Raw genomic sequence first — 20,729 nt, 5'->3', positions numbered from 1 at the left:
CGTACATAGACAAACAACAAGCTGCGCTGCATTCACAGATCCTTGACATACAACAGACTATTTTTCAGTAAGTAAATTAACATTCACTCATTTACTTACGTTACATTTCTCACAAGTGGCTGCATGAAGAAAAATAATAAAGAGGCGCACAAGCGACACATTCATTCACCGCGACATTGACGCTACAACGGCTCCAGCAGGCACTAAAGCCAGGCAGCGTACAAAGCGATAAAAGACACTTCACAATTGACTTTCACTCCGGGGCTCAGACGGGGCCTCAAAACAGCCCTCGCAAGCACGGGATCACGCAGTGCACTCTCACCCTACACACCTTAACATGAAAGACAGTATACCATGAAATTTTACAATACAATTACAATTTAACATTACAAAAATTACACACATAACATTTCATCCCCAGACAACGTCGGGACGGGCTGCTAGTACTTATATATAGCACTGACCAAAAGCCCCAGTGCTTATTTGTAGGTGCATGTATTTTTATTAGGAACGTTTCTGATAAACATGAGGCCAAGAAAAAGCAAAATTTGTGTTTTGGTCAGAACTAAAAACAACAAAAGGAAGAGAGCTGCAAAGTAAATTTAAAAAAATAAAACCACCCACACTAAAGCAAAACCAGTTATTCAATAACAGTTGGCCAAATCTAACAAATCACTTAATTTAGAAGACGTAAAAACAAAATACTAATAATTGAATGTGGCTAGCACTATCATTTTTTTAGATCTTATTTTAGCCAAGTTTCATTTGCATTACAAAAATCAATGGTGGTCAGGATTTTCCACGCAAAATTCAAAAGCGAAAAAATAGGCATCTGTACAACCAAAAAAAAGTCCACACATGCATGAATATCATTGAAAAGAAGAGCACTGGAAATGTTTTGTGGTATTTTTGAGTGTTTTAGATGTATTCTGCTTGGTTGTCCCAAATTCTACGAGGCAAATCATAGCTACCCATATATCTCTGGGACATGCATGTGTTGTCTTCCTTCCTCCTCAAAGTTAAAACACTTCAAAATAAACATGTTACGCTGATCAGTGCGGGGGGGGTGGGAGTATAAATAAAACCATGGACTGGGGTAACCATTATAACAAGAATGACAAATCTTCTATTAAATAAGCATTTTACGTGGTGTAACAGTTAAAGGTAAAAACTTGGGTATGTAATATTTATTGACAAACATTTTGGACCAAAGGGCCTTTTATCCCTTTCAACAGTTCATGAAATTGAATGGTCCCCAGCAGATCGACGTAATGTCTCTTATTACGATAGCACTTGTGGTATTCCAATGGGATCAGCAGCAGCGGGGTCTGCTGATCTTATTTCTGGGCTGATTTCCAAAATGAGAAACCGCATCCCGCAAGAGAAGTGGTGAGACTAGGAAAGCACCAAGGCTTTTTTGCTTCCACAGACAACCGAGATGGCTTCCTTAGAAATATGTTAAACCTGGTCTCAAAATACGAACTTTCTTTCTAACACACCCTGCAGTATTCCAGGCAAACATTTTGTTTCTATTTTCGAAATATGGTAAAGTCAAAGTCCATTAGAAATGAGAAAAAAGGTTGGCACGTATCATCTTGTTTCAATGGAAAGTCGCGAGAGCGGACCACCTGCTTGTAAATATCACTGACAGAGCACGCAGCCTCGCAAAAAAAATATTATTGAAACAGACCGTAGATACTTATCCTAACAGAACTAGTGTGTGTCCCGGGCACAGTAATTAACAGACGTAAAGATGGCAGAACAGCTGGCAGCGCCTGGCGCCAGTTACATTCACTGTCGGGTCTCTGCCTCTGTCCTGACACCCTTTTGCTTTCATTACCAGGGTCGGAGAGGGAGAAGAACCAGCTGTATCCAGTCATTGGTTAGTTTGAAAAGATCTAGGATCTAGCCCAACCAGGTAAAGAAGGCCTTCTCCCAGCACACAGTGGGGCCCTATCCACTGCTCCAACAAAACACCTCTTCGAATACTGTTGAGATCAGGAAACTTCAGAACCCTACTGTGTATTCAAAACAAAAAAATCTAACAGACCGATAACAACAACAAAAATATTTATAGGCCCAATCATTTCTCCAAAAACCAATAAATTGCAGGAAAGGACACTGGGGTCATCATGCTACTTCTTCTCACAGTCCATAGGTAGTTAGCAGTGTAGAAGCTGTGTGATGGAAGGAAGACTCATTCTCTGTTTTCCTCCTCCCCCCACAGGACACAACCCTTGCCAACTATCGGTCCACTTCCATTCTGGGTCTTCCCTGGGCAGAACCTACAGGGGCATCATACTCTTTCCCAAGTATAGATCTGTGAATATCCCGGTCAGGGACCCAATGGGTTTCTGCTTTGGTGCTGCTACTTTCTTATACAATTTCACTATAATCCCGGCCTATACAATAGCCCTCTGCTGAGGGCTATACCGGTTTTTAGGTTTTGCCTGGCGAAAGCTGCGCAGGCGAAAACCTAATGAGTACTGTAGTGTGGTTTGGAACGGCCCCCGTCATTTATTGGCTAGCTCCGTAAATGGAGCCTAGCCATTGGACGATGGGCCTGTCAGTCAATGCCGGACCAGATTCGGGGGCGTTCCCGAGATTTTTTGGCTTTTGGCGACGTCACGCGACGTCAGCCAAAAGCCGGGAACGCCCCCGAATCTGTTCCGGCATTGAGCCGGCACCCGCCTTTCTGACCTTCTCGGTTTCTTCCCTCAGGCTTGGACAGGAATAATTATCCCTCCCCTCCACTCCTCTTTACACCCACTCACTCCCCTCCTCCGAATTCCGCCGCCGCCCCTCCTCCACGCAGCTGATTCTACCCCTACCCGCCCCCTCCCGCCCCCTGCCGATTCTACCCTTTCCCGCCCCCTCCCGCCCCCTGCTTCCACCCTGTATGAAAACGTACTCCCTGGTGGGTGGCGCGGCTGGGGGTGGCTCTGTCGGGGGGTGCCCGCCTTTCACTCCTCCTACGGCTCCTCCCCACTCCTTCCCCGCCCCCGGAGCCCGGACACACGCACAGCGCGGCGGCCGCACTCCACCCGGACCCGGCTCCGGCTCCTGGCACCCTCACCCTACCGAAACGGCTCCAGCAGGTTTCCGGGGCCCAACACCCCCGTCCAGCAGGTAAGAACGGCACCCCGGGAGGGAGGCGGGGAAGCGGCAGAGTGGCCTACTCGAGGCCCCGGCTGCGGCCTGTTCCGGCCTTTGTGCCCCTCCAGCCGGGGCCTCAGTTGGGGACGGGGTGCAGCAGGCAGGGGGCTGAGGAGGGGCAGAGAGAGGGGAGGTGGAGGAAGGCCGCCGTTTGTATACGAAGTGAATGGAGGATGGGGAAATCAAACCGTGGGTACGATGAGGGGCTGTCAGGGAAAATCATAATGTTGGGCACACCCACTGGTATTATGTTTGTAAACAGAAATAAAAATCAAAAATACTGATGTAAATCACATTGACCCCGCTCTTCAGAAGTCGTGCAGCTTGAGAGATTTGCACAGCGCAGGGGTAAGAACTTGTAAATGCCAAACTTCAGCCTTTTCACTGTGGGGCCAAGTAGACACCCTTGCTCGCAAAAATCGGACTGAGATGCGCATAAGCGTCGCACAGCCCTTAACGGAGTGCGACTGATGACTTGACTGGCACACCGGGAGCTAGACATGACGGCATACGCGCTTGTCCACTTCTCGGTAAGGACGGCGTGCTTTGGAAGCGCGGCCCGCGTCGATCACTTTACACACGCACAAAATGGGGCTGCAGGGGGTTCCCGCCCAATGTCGCCCCCCTCGAGTGGATCAGCAGCATGAAACCAACTGCTTGCTTAGCACTACAGTTTCAAAGTGAACACTTTCCTTTGATAGTTGGCGATGTTAAACATTTGCTGGGTGTCACGCTAGCAGATAAACACGTTTCATCTTTCAGCATCCATCCCGGTTATCACAAAGCTCAATTATTCGATTAACGTCAACACGTGAAGGCCGCGCTACACATGAAATATCGATATACTGGGTAGCAGAAGCGCTGCTTCTTGACTGCTGCACTTGAGGATCCAATGGCAAAGGAGATGTAACATGTTCGACTGACGTCAAAAGCCCATACTAAATAGTCTGAAATACACACCATTTCTTTTTATTAATCACATATCCACTGGAATCAATTATAATAAGGTAGTGTAAGTGGTATGCATTGCACATAAGGCAATCATCATGAGCCCAGGCTCCTACAAGTAAAGCTCATATGTCTGTAGCAGGAGATCCCACAGTGATACAGACTGGTTTCACAATCACTAGGATCACATCAGAAAAAAATATTTAGGTGGTATTTCTTTCTGTTAAAATTGCTGAACTCTGGGACGTGCTTTCTGCAAAAATCATTAAAACCCTGTAGTCTAGGGGGAGGCCCCTACAGCTCTGCTGGGGCCTACCTGCTCTGCTGGCCGTGGGCTGCGTTGCTATCTTGCTCCTAGGCGGCCTGCTCAGACAAAGCGGGCACTGGCTATTTCCCACTGCCCTTCCTGGTGCCTGCTCTGCGCCTTGTTGCCTACCTACACAGTGGAGACTGTCCGGTCGCTGGATCCCTGGGAGCTGTGCTCAATGGCCCATGACCAGAAATGTACTGCCACTGGACTCTGGCCACGCAGAAAAGCCCCTCCCCACCATCCTTACTTGCCGCACCGCCTGGCCTTCTCCAGTCATTCCTGTGTGGGGGGGGGGGGGCTCGCAGTGTGCGGGGGGGGGGGCTCGCAGTGTGTGGGGGGGCTCGCAGTGTGGGGGGGGCTCGCAGTGTGTGGGGGGGCTCGCAGTGTGAGGGGGGGGCTCGCAGTGTGTGGGGGGGGCTCGCAGTGTGTGGGGGGGCTTGCAGTGTGTGGGGGGGGGCTCGCAGTGTGTCTGGGGGGGCTCGCAGTGTGTCTGGGGGGGCTCGCAGTGTGTCTGGGGGGGCTCTGTGTGGCTGTGTGTGTGGGGGGCTCTGTGTGGGTGTGTGTGTGGAGGGCTCTGTGTGGGTGTTTGTGTGTGGCATTTGCGAGAGATTAAGCTATTGGCATTGTAAATGACAATGCCATTTATTTATGTTAAAAAAACATAAATAAAAATAATGTCAAGAGCAATGCCAATAGCTCTAACTTTAACAAAGGCAAAACCATTGCATTGTAAATGTTTGTTAAGGGCCCTGAGCAGAGTAATAGGTCGGAGCCGAAGGCAAGGGTCTAGAACGAAGGAGAGGGCCTTTAACAATCATTATAGCCTGAGGCACAAGGGCTATTAGGATATTAGAACATTCCACCCACTAAAGGCAGACTGTTCTAAATAAAAAATGGAGAAACAAGAAGACAAAGATTGAAATGTTGGAGCTCTGGGCTTATACCAGCCATTATAAACGCAGAGCTACTCCACTGTCTTCAATGGAGCTCTAAACATTCAAATGTTCTAATTATACAGCATACATCACAAGCAGATTTACCTCAAAGGATTTGACTCTTACCCAACTCAACAATGCTTTATTTACAAACCTCTGAAGTATGAAGGTCTCCCCACAATTTAACCTGCAACTGTTAGGTTAAATGGCTAAATGTCACTTATGTTTGGGCGCAGAAATTACTTGCACCAGCCCTATGCAGAGATCTCTCCTGGTACTGTTGAAGCACAACCTACTGAGCAAAGTACCCACAAGCCACTACAACACATAGTGTAGGACCAAATCAGTCAATCTTGCCATATAATCCAAGCCTCGCATTAATTTAAGTCTGAAACAAGAATCTGCATTGGACAAAAATAATCACATTTATGTTTACTGTTCACTGGGTAAGAAAGAGCAAACTTTGAAATATGAGTTCGCTCTTTCTTAAATAAGGAAAACAAAAAGTATTACATGTATTTGCTTGTAGCATTTTCCTGTAAATAACCTTTATCTCTTTTTCAAAACCTTACGCAGTGCCTCAAAAAAATGTGAATGGTATTTACTGCAAATAACCACTGTTTGAGTACCACCGTTCAAAAGAGTTTTTAGATATTACTTGCAATCAAGAATACCATGTATGTAGATGCTGCCCATCACTAGGTGTTGATATAAAGTTGAGCATGCGCCACCATGTTTCAAAGTAAGGTGCTCTTCTACGGCTGTGAGGCTTTCAACTAAGCGAATAATAATGAACCCTCAAGAGAAGGTTAAAAAATATATTGTGTGTAAATCATGTTAAGTTGAGCGTTCCACTATTAATATGTCACACTACCCCACACTAGGATGCCGCATTCAGAAAGACTCATCTGTTTTTATAACCTTCTGGTAATCTCCATTAATCTTTGAACTATCTTGCTCGTCCCATACACCATGGGGTGATCCATGGCCCCTCTTTAACTTTAATCACAGTGAAGCTCATCTCCATTAGCACCCAACTCCTCCCCAAGCCTGAATGAAGAGTACTTCATAGGGACTCGTGGAACCCCACATCGTAGTAAAAGAAGTCCCTGTGTCAGGGTGAGGAGAACGGCCGGTCTTTGTTACAATGGTTCCTTTTACAATACTCTGACCCTCGCACTAGGTGATGGCTCGACGGTGAAGTTCCACAGGTGGGTTCATCCATGATATGTTAAAAAAAAAAAATCTGGATGTTGCCTAGTCCCACACAAAGAACTGTGGTCCAAGCCCTGATTACTTCTAGGCTGGACTATGGCAACGTCCTGTATTTAGGAGCCAACAAGGAGGTGGTACGAAAACTGCAGGTAGTACAGAACTCAGCGGCAAGACTGCTTTGCCAGGTACCTAGAAAGGACTCCATCTCAGGTTCCCTCTGTGACCTCCACTGGCTTAGGATGGAGAACCGCATTAAATTTAAGGCCCGGTTATATATGCATAAAAATAAACTGGGCAAGGCACCACAGTATCAGAGTGCTTTAGTCCATCCCTACTTTCCAACACGTCTTCTCCGATCCTCCACTCAGGCCAAATTTCTAGTGCCTAGGATCAGACGGTCACGTATGGGTGGCCGGTCCTTTTATTATCTGGCCCCCTCACTATGGAATTCACTCACCACGCCACTTCGGCATGAAACCATCTATAAGAACTTTCGCAAAAAGGTCTTAAAACGTGTTTTTTTAACCAATAATGTTTTCTCTCTTTTTCTGCGTTGGTCCGAGGGCACCGGGAAACCTCCGGGTAGCTGTAATAATAATAATAATATATGTTGTTGTTTCAGTCTATGAGTAACCACGTCCTGACCTCTAGCATGCACTTATAAGGAAAATGTCAGTTTTTAACAGGCCTAATAAAGCTGTAAAGTACATGGAAGCAGAGAAACATGTTGGCCATTCATTGAACTGAGCACATCACTGCCACTAATTTTTAACTCTGCACAATTTTGAAGCCGTATAAGGCACCATGCTGGAAACGTTCTGAGATGGTTTTCATTTTAGCTACAGAACAAACGTAAAACTCTTTCACAGGCTTACACATGGTTTACCAATACTTTCCTCTGACCCATCAGGGTAAGCTGTAGACAGCATGAAGTTCTCTAGGGTGGAATATGAACTGCGTTGTTATACGCAGGGACAACATTAGGAGCCATTAGTAGAAATAGACCTAACTTCCTTAGGAAAAGGAGGAAGCTGATGAAGGGATACAGGGGCTTGGGATTAAAAGGAACCCACTTTATGAACTGCTGGGGTGTTTCTTCCATTCCATGCACCTCAGACGCTCAATCTAGTGGAAGCTCCAATCTGTGAAATTTAAGGTACAGTCGGCATCACTAGAACCGTTAAACAACGGAGAGCTTGCATGGTTATTGAGGCCCAGATACTCAAGAGTTTGGGATTTTATAGCATTTGGGGTGACCTCGTGCTCAATCCCCACCACTAGGCGTTAATAAATTTGCTTTACACAGTGGCATGCCTGTGGTTTGACTGCATGTCTCCTGGTGCAGAGATTACTAGCCCTGTTGCATAGTCTGCACGACCACTGAAAGGAAAGAGAGAGAAAGAGAGAAAGAGAGAAAGAGAGAGAGAGAGAGAGAGAGAGAGAGCGAGAGAGAGAGAGAGAGAGAGAGAGAGAGAGAGAGAGAGAGAGAGAGAGAGAGAGAGAGAGAGAGAGAGAGAGAAGAGAGAAAGAGAGAGAGAGAGAGAGAGAGCTCTGCAGGTACATAAACAGCCCAGGCCTGCAAAGAGCATTAACAGGCAAATGGCCAGCTGTCACCCATGGGTTATTAAGGCAGGCAGGCAGGCAGCCGCAATCTATCAGGACAACACCAGAGCATACATCTTGTGTCAAGCATGGAAACGATGCATTGCAAGGGCACAGGCTTAAGATGCTACAGAGACCTACGTGGCTAACGTGTTGAGAAATGGTTGTGCACGAGCTCACTAGAAAACATTCCTGGATGCTTGATTGAATTGTTACATTGAGGACAAGCATGAAATAAGGGAATAAAATGATAACTTGTAACAAATCGCAGGGACAGTGTAATTAAGAGCACAGTACAAGGTGAAAAAGAGTCCCCACAGGGGAAGGGGGAACATTTCCTTGCCCTGTCTTTTATCATTAGAAAGCTTGATTGGCCATTACACTAGATGGCGCCAAGTGCCACGTTCACTCTTTCCCTGGACTACATTTACTTTAATACTTATAAATGGGTGCTTAAAGCATCCGGCAAAAAACAGAAAAAGTGCCTAGAGGACCCGCATTATAACAATTTAAGCACAGAGACAAGCATTAGAAGAGGCAAGCACAGGTAGTATGCGTCAGTGAGCATCTGAGCAATTTGGCGAACAGCACAGGTGTACAACTGCAGGCAGCATAATGCAAAATGAGCAAGTACACAGGAACACCACAGAGCATGGGCATTACTTTCCAGGGGGCATGGGAATCATCTGGGAGGGAGCAGGAGGTATATATGCCAGTGAGCACAGGGATATAATCTGGTGCTGTCGATGGGGCTAATGTGGCAGGGATAATGTAGTACAAAGAGCATCTTCTATGTGATAAGCAGGCGAAAATGTGGCTAGATGTAAACTAGTTATAAGCAAAGAGATAACATGGCAGAGAATTGTGGGAGAACATGGCAGCGAGTATGCTGATAATGAGGCAGATGTTTATATTATGTTTGTAATGTTACTAAATAAAGTTTTCTGGTGCTGGCACACAGAGAATTCTGGGAAAGCACACCCTAAAAGGCAGAACTAAAATATCTTTAAAGCCTTGAAGAGCAAAGCTTCCAAAGCACATCAATAGCGTGGAAGAAAGTTTGGTATATAGCATGGTGAACAGCATGGCAAAAACTGGCATAGAGCTAGGCAAAACTTGGCAGACAGTATGAGAAAAAAAGTGCTGGGGTGCAGGATAGCAATATGGCAGACAGTACAACATTGGGGAGACAAAGTAGCCTTACTGCTAGAGCGGTCAACTTTGAAGCTGGGGAACCAGGTTCCAGTCTCAGCAACGACGCTCAACATCCTGTGATTCTGGGCAAATCACCTAATCTCCTTGTGCCTAACAAAACAAGCATTTGCAATGCAATAGGTATTGCATTTACGCAGGTGTAAGCTATTGCCTTTGTAAATGACAATGTCTTTTATTTAGGTTTTAAAAACCAAAACTAAAAGGCATAGCCATTTACAATGCCAATAGCTCAAACGTTCGTAACTGCGAGACCTATTGCATTTCCAATGCTTGCTCATGTCGGCATCCGTCTGAAAAATAGAATAAAACCGGAGATTTTCACCCCTGCCCACCACCGTCCTTCGTGTGCGCCATCAGCAAATATAAGAGACGTCAGGTTGCCCAAATTCCCCTACGTCGATTCGGACAGTCGATTAAAGCGCCCCTCGTCAACTTGCTCTGACCCCCCTTCGCCAACAATACACAGAAGAAACTAAACAAATGGGGCGAGCGGTGACCACCCCCGTCCACACTCGACAAGCACTTCACACAGCCTCCCCCCAGCACCTGGGTGACCGAATAACTCCCGGAAGCATTCCTACGCCCTAAATAAGTTCCCACAAAAGAATCTCAACAAACAACATATTTTAATCCCGTTTCCCTGGTTTATATATCGATTGATCACTACAACCATTCTGCATAATGACATACTCTGCTGCTTCGATAGAGCCTCATTTAATGGCGTACGCAGATATTTTTGTCGTTGTGCCTAAATAAGCAATAACCCTTGTATTTCGTTGCTATCATAGTGTCCCAGATATGATCTCCCTGCATACGGGGGACATTCCTTGTCTCTCTAAAAGACATGTGAACAATCAAAATCCTCCTTCGAATCTGTGAAACGGGAAATTCTTAGGAAAAGGAGATCAGGAACTGCAAGCGTGATAGGAAACTGGAAAAACATATGGAAACACGCACATCAATAAAAAAAAATGTTCAATAAACACATCCTGGTGTCTTTAAGGACTCGGTTCCACGTATGTGCTTCTGAAAGGGTAGCTTAAGTTTCAAGTTTTTCTATTGCATGCGTGTATTCTACTTCTCTTTTGCATACATGTATTCTAGCTGCGCTTTACCTGTGGGTAAACTTTATTTGCTGTTGCTCGGTGACACGATGTGCTCAGATTACAGTGTCTTTTTGCTAGAGAAGCAATCCCTTAATGAGTTACAGCCATCATTCAAATTAGCCTTTTTCACAGTTAACTTCCCTTCAGCGCTAGACTTTCAAACAAGTAACACTCATACGGTCAGACACATTAAATGCAATTAAAAACAAGCGCAGCCGCTAAAGTGAAAGCGACCACACTGCAATAAATAAAAGTGCTCATCAATTCATTGAAGGAGACCGTATAACGCCGCAAGTAAAAGATCCAGTCCTGATGGGTGGTCCCAGAAGGAGACAGGGCGGTAACAAGGAGGGACTAAGAAGCCTCATTAGCAATTGGATTCCAGCGTTTACTATGGACGAGGACGCCTGCCAATGAAAAATATGGGCAGGGATTCCACACCCCTTCTAAAAAAATACTCTAATATAGCAACCCTCACAAAGCGACCAGCGCATTCTCTGCAACGCTAGGCGAGACCTAAAAATGAATGTGTCCATCTGTAACAAAACTGGTGCTCATGTAGAGCGCTCTGATATCAGATTTCTCGTTCTGGTTTGCACTATATAAAACTCTAAAATAAAAAAATAAAACATAACTTGTATTTGTAACGCAGGTTCACTGGTAGGCATTTTGGCGCTGAACAACAGATGTTTATTGTTACCCAACTCAATGGTACTCATTTTATCGACCTCCATTGGATTGAGTGGACTCGCAGGGATTTGAACCTGTGACCATGAGGTTGAAAACAGGCTCCTGCAGGGGCGCGTTAGTTCATTGAGCCATCAGAACAGGCTTGACGATAACAACAGGGACTAAAAGTATAGAGCAGGCTTCTCCAATGAGTAGCTCATGAGTTACTGGCAGCTCTCCAGCTACTTTTAAGTAGCTCTCCTGTGTGCAGCTCAGTTTGCTCAATTAGAAGCTTCTGTTTTGTGGAGTATGCATACCAAAATCGAGTGTGTGTATTTAAGACGAAAATGTACTTTCAGAACTCCTAAACTAATGTTTGGAAAAAATTGTCTGAATTTCCAAAATATATTGAAAGCTGATATTCGAGCGATAAATCATGTGGCACCGCTGAGACTTATTACCAATATCATTACCTTGGTAACCGGGGCATTGCGGCTATGGCTGTCATGTGGAGGCATCTGAAATAGACAAAGCCTCTTTTACATTACAGCTGGTAACCATGCCTGATGCACTGAGGTGATAACAGTTAGTAATCTGGTACATGGTGGTTATTAATGTAATATTGTCTGATGTGGTCATTATAAGTGGCTCTTACTACTAAAAAGGTTGTAAACCCCTGACAGAGATATTGAGAACATAGGCACGATGTGGCAGGGAAAACGTTGCAGTGTGTGTTTCTGCTAGGCGACCAAGTACACTGGTGAGGTGAGTAACGCAATAAGGTTCCGAGGCATAGTGTGGCAAGCATGCTATTGGAGTAAGCACAACATTATGGCGAGCACAGGCATATACCGCAAGCAGCCTAATTAAATACATTCATGCAAGCCAATAGCCCCTTTCCGGCACCAACAATCAACAAATGCAACAAGTTCCTCTTTCTTCTCTCTCCTTTCAGATAAAATCAAAACCAGACAAAAACACCCAATTGATCCAAAACTGAACAAAATCCACCCAAAAAATCCCACCTTCCCAGGCGACCTAGCCCAAGTTAAAAAAAAAAAAAACTCAAACCCAGTAGATAGTAACAAGACCTTCTTCCTACTACTATCAAGTCAAGTTTTCACATCTTCAAAAATGTCTGGTGTCTGATCAATGCACACTCGCCCGAGTTGTCGTTGCTAGATAGGTAAAAATGAGCTAGATTACCCCTACGGTGAAAAAGTCCACCCTTGTTCCCAACTTGTTGGTTAATTTCAGACGTGTTTCCAACCAACCCAAGCTATGTAGTCATTAAATACAGAGTCTCAAAACAGCAAATTATGTATATTGATAACCATCAACTACTAATCGAGAGATCGGTTTTCAGCATAAAGAGACACCCTTAAAGCCATGCATACCTTCCATATGGGTTTGACCCATGCTTACTCGCCTTACTTAATGTATCAGCAGCGTTCAACAACGTCAATCACCACAGGACACTAAGTTTCCTGTAACATAGATCTGGATTATGTAATCAAGATCTTAATTGCCTCTCATGGTTGTCATCTCACCACACCCAGCTGGGGAGGAGGACATCTGAAACAGTGCACAAATTATATGTGGCATCTCCCAAGGCTCTGTATCAACAATTATAGCATTTCACCTTTACCTTAAACCACTACGTTCCTTCCTTCCTTCCTTTGGGATCTCGAGTCTCCATCTCCTAGAATACTGATGACACTCAGCTTTAGCAAAAAACATTACCCATTAAGGACATTCTCAGACTTTGACTTGTCTCATGAAACTCTAGCAGTGAGTTATTATCAACATTCTCATACTTAATCCCCAAAAAGAGTTCATCCTCTTCAAACCTAAGCTTAAAAATACATGTTTACCCTGCACTTCTAGCTAAACTGGTTCCCCTCTTCGTTCTCCATTTCAATACAACAGTTTGGAATTTACCCCTAACAACACTACTACTATCATGTCACATTAACAAAGTAGCCCAATTTGGCAACCTTTTCCTCTCATTCGCTCAAGAAAATTGAAAACCTTCCAACACCAAATCAAAAGAAAACCATGGCACATACTATAATCATATTCTGCCTGGACACTGGAAATTGCACTCTGGCTGGTGAGCCCTAGTGCTCTCTCAGCCCAATCCATGCTGTTCTTCACACTACAGCCTTACGCTTCTTAGCCAAGAGAAAAATTGACTACAATGCCTCAGCATTGAGGCTGTCTTCTAATGTAGGCCAGGATTAAACTTAAAATCTGTTGCCTTATGAAGAAGGCTCTCTGGGAAAAGAAAAACACACCTATCTGGCCAAATTGCAGACTTCCTCTAACAGACAGAGGGGCGTCGGAAGAAAGACTCCTTGCAACTCCAAATACGAAATTCAAAACATCAATAGGCGAGAACATTCCTTTAGTGGTGCAGCAACTAACCTTTGGAACTCTCTTCCTCCACAATAACCCAACTGAACATCCTCTCCTTGAGGCACTAGCTGCAAATTCATCTCATCCATCTTCACCAGAACCAATTATTTACCTTAAGTCACCATGGGGCTTACGACTTGTCAATAAAAATTGCCCTTAGGAAAAACTATTACTGCAACTTGCATTTTTCTCCTTGAAATTTTACCAGCAAATTCAGGGTTACAAAGGTCAAAAATTAGATTAACGTGCAGATGCATTCATGCCATACTTAAAATTCATATGTTTTCGACATAACCATCCCGTTTTTCCTATGCAAATTATCCAGGTTATACCTGAAGGAATTTATGTTGGGGTAAAGAACCTATAGTGATAAAATTGTGCACAAACTCGGAGTACAAAATTACGAGCAAACATAATTTGAGTCTAAATTCGGATTTAGAGTGCAACAACGAATAATGGACATAGTCTCTGTAGAGATGTGTGAGGTAGTCTAGTGGTTGGGGGGCGGAGTCGTAGGAGGAGCAGGAACAGGAGGAGCTGGGAAAAGGAACTAGTCAGTTAGGGTAGGGACAGGAGACAGGTTGGAAGCATGATAATAAAGCTCCAGTGAGAATAAGTAATTGTGTCTGTAATTATTGTAGCAGGATGCTACAACTGGCGACGAGGGTGGGATGACACTGACCGCAGCCCACGAGACCACATACAGACACCCTGTCCCATGCAGCGTCGAGGGAAGAGCTCCGCTGCCGAGTAAAGCCGAGGCCTGATGATTGTGGCCCAGAACAAGTAACCGCGACCCAAAGAAGCTAGGGAATCCCGAGGAAATCCCGACCTGGGAGCGCTGAACCGCTCGGTCGAAGAAACCCTGTGGCGCTGAAAGTGCGAGCCCCGCCGAGTGTGCGTAACCCAGCAGCCAGAAAGAAACAGGAGTCGGGAGCCCACTCCGACCCTGTACTGTGCCCAGGAAGGAAGAAGAAGTGCCCTAGAGCCGTGGACGGCGTCCACGACGTGCCGCCAGCAAGCGCTGCTAAGAGCGCTGCGATTTGAGCCCGGGCGCTGTCGGAGATCGGGGAAACCTCACGCCTAATGCGTGAGGTTTGGCAGGTCGTCGGCGCGAGAGAGCGGGAACTGCAAAAGTGACCTGGGAGTCCACCACAGTCGCACCTGATGACTGCTGTGGCCGGTAAGGAGTGAATCCTGTGTGGACTGCCCCCGTGAAGGTCCACTGCCAAGCGCTGCTGAGCGCAGCAAAGTTGGAGTCCGAGTGAATCCAGACGTCGGAAAACCTCACGCTGCATGCGTGGGTTTTGGCATGCCCCGCCGAAGGACCCTGCAAAGTAAGGCGGGAGCCCACCCCATCCTCACCTGACTGTGGCCTTGACCAGAGGGAGCCAAATCCGGAGTGTGCTGACCCTGAAAACGACGGCCGGTGAGTCCTGTGTGAAGAAAAGGGGTCGAATGAAGAGAGAGAAAGTAGTGCCTGTAGATGATCACGGCGGCCATCTTTGAGTCAGGCAACTTTTGGGACATCCTCCCTGTGCAAACTGTAGGCGGCCATTTTGAGGTCAGGCGAGCTGAGTTTCACAACAAGCATTGGCGAACAGAACAGAAACAAGCATTGGCGAAGAACAAAACAAGCATTGGCGAAGAACAAACAAGCATTGGCGAAGACCAAACAAGCATTGGCGAAGATCAAACAAGAAGTGACAAAGACCAAACAAGCAGTGGCGAAGACCAAACAAGCATTGGCGAAGATCAAACAAGCATTGGCGAAGACCAAACGAGCATTGGCGAAGACCAAACAAGCACCGGCGAAGACCAAACAAACATTGGCAAAGACCAAACAAGGGCTGGCGAAGACCAAACAAGCACTGGCGAAGACCAAACAAGCACTGGCGAAGACCAAACAAGCATTGGCGAAGGCCAAACAAGCATTGGCGAAGGCCAAACAAGCACTGGCGAAGGCCAAACAAGCACTGGCGAAGGCCAAACAAGCACTGGCGAAGACCACACAAGTACTATCAAGAGCCAACAGACATACTGTGGCGAGTAGGAACCAACAAGCAGTGGCGAAAGGGAACAAACAAGTATTGGTGCATGCAAATAAACAAACATTGATATATGCAAATAAACAAGCACTGGTAAATGCCAAGAAATAGGCATTGGTAAGGCAAGTAAATAAGCGTGGATAACGGCGCGTGAACAACAATGAACAAGTCTTAGCAACCAAGACAGAAGAGGCACAAGCAAACACAAGGACCAAGCAAAGACAACAGCACAAAGGAACAAGCATAAGCAAATGCAAGAGACCGATAAAGACGACACTGAGCACAAACCAAAGAGCGCCGAAGAGAGAAGAGCTGCTGGGCAGAACTGCAGAAGACCCAGAGGAGGGCAGTCCTACAGAGGACCCCGGAGAAAGTAGAACCATCCAAGTTCGTTCACCAGAATCTCCCTCTCTCATGGCGGGAAGAGACGTAGCACCGCAGGTCACTCCAGACACTGAAGTACCACCCCCAGCGGTGCAGACTGATGAGTGGATCTCGGATCTCAAACGACACTGGTGGCTCGAAGCTTTGGAAGATTTCTTAAAAGCCAATGGTGAGCAAAGAGAGAGAAAATGTCTGATACTACTCCTCCGTCTGGTGGGTCCTGAGGGCCGCTGCCCAATCAGGACATTTTCCAAAGAGGATACAGATATCTACAAAAGACTCCAAAGGGAGCTCTGTGCCCATCTCAACGCACAGACAGATGTGGATCAGAATCGCATAGTTTTCAATACAGCACGGCAGGAACCAGGCGAACCGTTGCCAAACTTCATCACTCGGTTACAAAATCTGGTACGAGGCTGCCACTTCAACACTTTTACAAATGAGGATGCGGTCCGACTTCGGATCGTTGAAGGTTGCACAAACCCTGACACCAAGCGCAAGATCCTGCAAGGGCATTGGTCGTTAAAGGAAATCATCAAGAAGGCCGAAATTGGAATGCAAATAAAAGCAAGAGACAGATTCAAGGACGTGCACCTGAGAGCAAATCATCAAGATACCTGGAAAGATAGCACTCAGAAAACAAACAAAACTGAAAGGAGAGAGAGGGAAGGCAGACCAGCAAGACCAGCAAAAAGACAACGGGAAAGATACAGTGACAAAGAAAGTGACAAGGACTACTCAGAATCAGATGACTCAAAGTCGACCATCCAAAAGACCGGTCCAAGAAGTCATTCACCTCCCAGGAGTTCCTCAAGGAGTCACTCAAGGTATGACACACAATGCTCTGATGGGGAAAGAGCATCAAGTGCAGATCACATCCCTGGACAAGAGGGCATCCGGCACAGCAAGTGGGAGAGAAAGAATAACCAGAGAAGAAGGGGTCGCACTGGTCAACACCGGAAGTCGGCGCAGGAACATCAGTCGACAAGCAGTGAAGACGAGTCCAAGGAAACATCTGGCCGAAGAACACACACAACTCAAATCAGAAGTGTTGGAGCATCCAACAAGAGGGAAGGAGAAACAGGTCGCACAAGACGGACTGATCCTCCATTGCAACGAACCAAACAAGAAGGCAATGAGGCAAACGCTTGGGATCAAGCACAAGGAACAAGCACAGGATCATCAAACAACCTCCCAAATGGGACAGCATTGAAGACGTTCCAACAAAGGCACACGGAGAAACATCTCAACGACAACTCAAAGGGGAAATACAATTCGCCATGGATTACGGACTTCAAAAATCCACTACCAAAGACGGCTTCAGAGAAAAGTTGGAGAAAGAGAGGGGAGAAGAATCTCTCTGACACTGAGTGCACATCCATCCGATCCTGGAGGTCGACAAAAGACTTCTCTGACCCAGAATGCACGTTCATGTCCAGGAACCCCTCTGACTCAGAGAGTGCGTCCGTCCGATCCTGGAGGTCAACAAGAGACTTCTCTGACCCAGAAAGCACAGCTGTACGATCCCGTGAGGCGACCACGTCATGGTCCCGACAACAGCCACGGCGTCAACCACCCGACCGCGCCATAGGACCAGAGGGCACCCTTCCTGTCAAGAGTAACGTAACACACACTAAGGTCTCTGACTACTCAGCCACGCCACAAGGCAATCTGTCATGTCAATCACAAACATATCCGGACATGGACCAGACACCGTCACCCCTGAAGGGGTCCGAAAGGCTGACTCAAAGGACCTATAAAAGGAAAACAGAGACAGTGGACCTTAGTCATCGGACGGGAAGGGACCTGACAGCCAGTCCGCAGAGAAAGCCGGACATGTCAGCAGAGAGGGATCATCGGATGAGTGAAAAACATGCCCATGCACAGATAGACAATGAGTTCGTCAGACAATCCGAGGTTGTGCATGAGTTACCGAACCGAACCAAGACAGTCTCGTCAGATAATACCATACTGTCTGATGGGCATGACCCAGAGGTGAACGACAGTGTCGCCCTCGACCGGACAAGACAAGAAGGGGCAAGGGTAAGCGCAGGTCCCCATAAAAGGACCAGAACATTGTCCACTCATGAAAGGGACCGAGCACCCGAACCAACTGCTACACCACCACAAGAAAATATGAGGACTGCCGACCGTGAGAGTGAACCGCTCACCCACATTGTGGTCAAGAATGTCCTGATCAAGACACCGGAAAGAGTGACCAAAGCCAAACCCACCACTGACTCGACGCTATTGAGGCTTGAAGAACAGACCGTCCGCCAACCCGTGTGGTGGATTGAAGAACTGCGAACACTGAGGACATTAAGCTCACTTTGTTAAGAAAGGGGGAGATGTAGAGATGTGTGAGGTAGTCTAGTGGTTGGGGGGCGGAGTCGTAGGAGGAGCAGGAACAGGAGGAGCTGGGAAAAGGAACTAGTCAGTTAGGGTAGGGACAGGAGACAGGTTGGAAGCATGATAATAAAGCTCCAGTAAGAATAAGTAATTGTGTCTGTAATTATTGTAGCAGGATGCTACAGTCTCCAGTTTACCCAATGACTTCTACTTATTTCAATACCTAAAATGTCTTAATTACAACAGTTTTTGCACTGCGTAAAGAACAGCAATACCTTTTTAGTGCAGCGCCGCTATAGAAAGATGCCAAATTTAAAAAATGTTAGCAGGCATAACGTTGCGGTGCAGATTTCGCAAGGATGTTTTTTTTGTTAAACACTTTGCAATGCTGATTTGAGGAAAGCAGGTATAGGGTTCCTCCAAGAGATGGCATAGCTGATTGTACGACCATAGGCATTAAACTCAGCGACTACTAGGATAATGTCGTAGCAACCATAGGCTAAAAATGAATGGAACAATCTGGAAATGTCCTAACCAAGGATGCAAGTACAAAACAAATATATTGTTACAGAATAACATTGTCTGCACCACAGACCTCGCTTTAATGACAAAGCATTCATAATAAGTGGAACAGATGTATACAACAAGGCGCTAGCAACAAGTATGGACTTAATAAACTGGGCAAGCAGACCATAATAAGCATCGCTTTGTACAGACCCTCTGTTTCCCATGAACCAACCTCTGAGGGCAGCTGAAATGGCATGTAGCGTGTTATATAAGCCCTAAAGTAAATACATCCAATTGTAGAAACATAGGAAATGTAAGACAGGTGGAAGGTGGTTGAGCACACCAGGGAAGGAGGCGCGAGCTTGCGTGCTAGTGGAAAAAAGCTCCTAAAAGGTGGCAGAGGTTTGGTTTAACAATGGGAAAAAAAGCGGTGATAAAAAGGTTTGGGATCGCTTGGGGACAAGGCGTCATGGTTGATGTGGGGCGCAGGAGTAGTACGGAAAAATATGCAGTGGCTTGGAAGGCAGAGTGTTGACAAGGTGCACTTGGTGACGGAGGTGTGGTATAAATCACTATATCAATTCTACTCCATAGGTATGACAAAGGAAGGGGCGGAGAAGGGAATTAGTAGCGCACCAGCACCTACCAGTGAAGCGGCCCCCGCTGTCCCCGTGCCCTCGCCGCCGCTGAAGGATGAAGTAGTTGTTGGACTTGTGTGTGACCCAGAGCTTCAGGGCGCTCTTCAGCACCACCTCCTCGGGTTTCAGCCACATTTCTGACGGGTAGAGAAGGTGCGGCGGCTGCTGCCCAGTTCCGGAGCCCAGCTTTATCACATCCACGGCGAACCCCGCATGGGCACCCGCTGCAGGTGCCCCCTGCACTAGCCGCCTCCAGCAGCCGCCGTAGCCCGGCTTCGGAGCAGCACAGTTCCGGCATCCAGGGAGGAAGTTCCGTATCCTCCCCCCTCTTTCCAGCGGCCTCTGGCGCCTCCTCCCCGCAGCACATGGATCTGCTCTCCGCCTCCCGAGCGCGGGCCAGACTCGTCGACACTGAGGTGTGTGAGGAGACGGGGCCTCCCAAAACATGCGGCCAGGACTCCCACGGCGCCACACATAATACCCCCGGTAGGTGGGGTTCGAAAATATGAGATAAGGCCTGAAACTAATATTATGGCTTCAAAAGCGAGAGCCCCTTACACGACTGCCCAAGAATTACGAACAGTGAGACTTCAGATACAGCGTGCGAAGCGTGGTGTCAAAGGCTCAAACATGAAATGTGTGCACGAGTAAGACTCGGTGTCCGAATGAGACACCTTATGTTTTCAAATGACTGAAACTTGAGTCATCGGAATGACCTACTGCTGCTTGGGGTATCTGGGCGAGTGAAATTAGAGGTGGCTTTTCACGGCTTATCCAGTCCTCCGCCCCTAAACTCATGTAAAATTTAAATTACAAAAAGACATACAAACCATAAAAAAAATTCGAGCTACAAAGACTCATGGTACAGTACATTACTTTGTGTAGAAAATATGCTCATAAGCTTCAGAGACGCAAAAATATTTTTACCAAGTTGACATCCATTTAAGTTTGCCTGCAGTCTACTGGATTCCCTCACTCCATTCGACGGTACGTTATAGGTGGTGTTTGGGGTGTGACAACCCTCTCCCCGCAAATAAATGCTTTTTGGCTTGGTAATTGGCTCTCGGGGCCCTGAGTTCGGTCTGCTATGTCCGTGTTGGCTTTTCTTTTCCTGATTTCTCTCAGATGCTTTAACTTGTTCATATTAGCAAATCGGCATCCATACATGTACTCCTTGAATAAGACCCGTGGACTTCTCAATACATTGACAGGAATTGCCATGAAAGCGG

At 46.5% G+C, this 20,729-nt stretch overlaps 1 protein-coding gene across 2 annotated transcripts in view; it reads right to left on the bottom strand.

Annotated features, from left to right (window-relative positions):
• Window positions 1-19,838, bottom strand: part of TBC1D8 (TBC1 domain family member 8) — a 605,783-nt gene extending 585,945 nt beyond the window's left edge. Inside the window, exon 1 of one of the 2 annotated variants that reach the window (XM_086934717.1) lies at window positions 19,509-19,838. In XM_086934717.1, coding sequence (XP_086790843.1) covers window positions 19,509-19,635 — 127 coding nt within the window. In that variant the 5' untranslated portion in view covers window positions 19,636-19,838. The remainder of the gene's footprint in view (window positions 1-19,508) is intronic. The other variant, XM_086934716.1, reaches the window with a different exon arrangement.
• Between the last annotated feature and the right edge of the window lie 891 nt (window positions 19,839-20,729).

Source organism: Lissotriton vulgaris, chromosome 8 (assembly GCF_964263255.1).
Source record: "Lissotriton vulgaris chromosome 8, aLisVul1.2, whole genome shotgun sequence".
Lineage (NCBI taxonomy): Eukaryota > Metazoa > Chordata > Amphibia > Caudata > Salamandridae > Lissotriton > Lissotriton vulgaris.
This window is presented reverse-complemented; position numbering and strand designations above follow the sequence as displayed.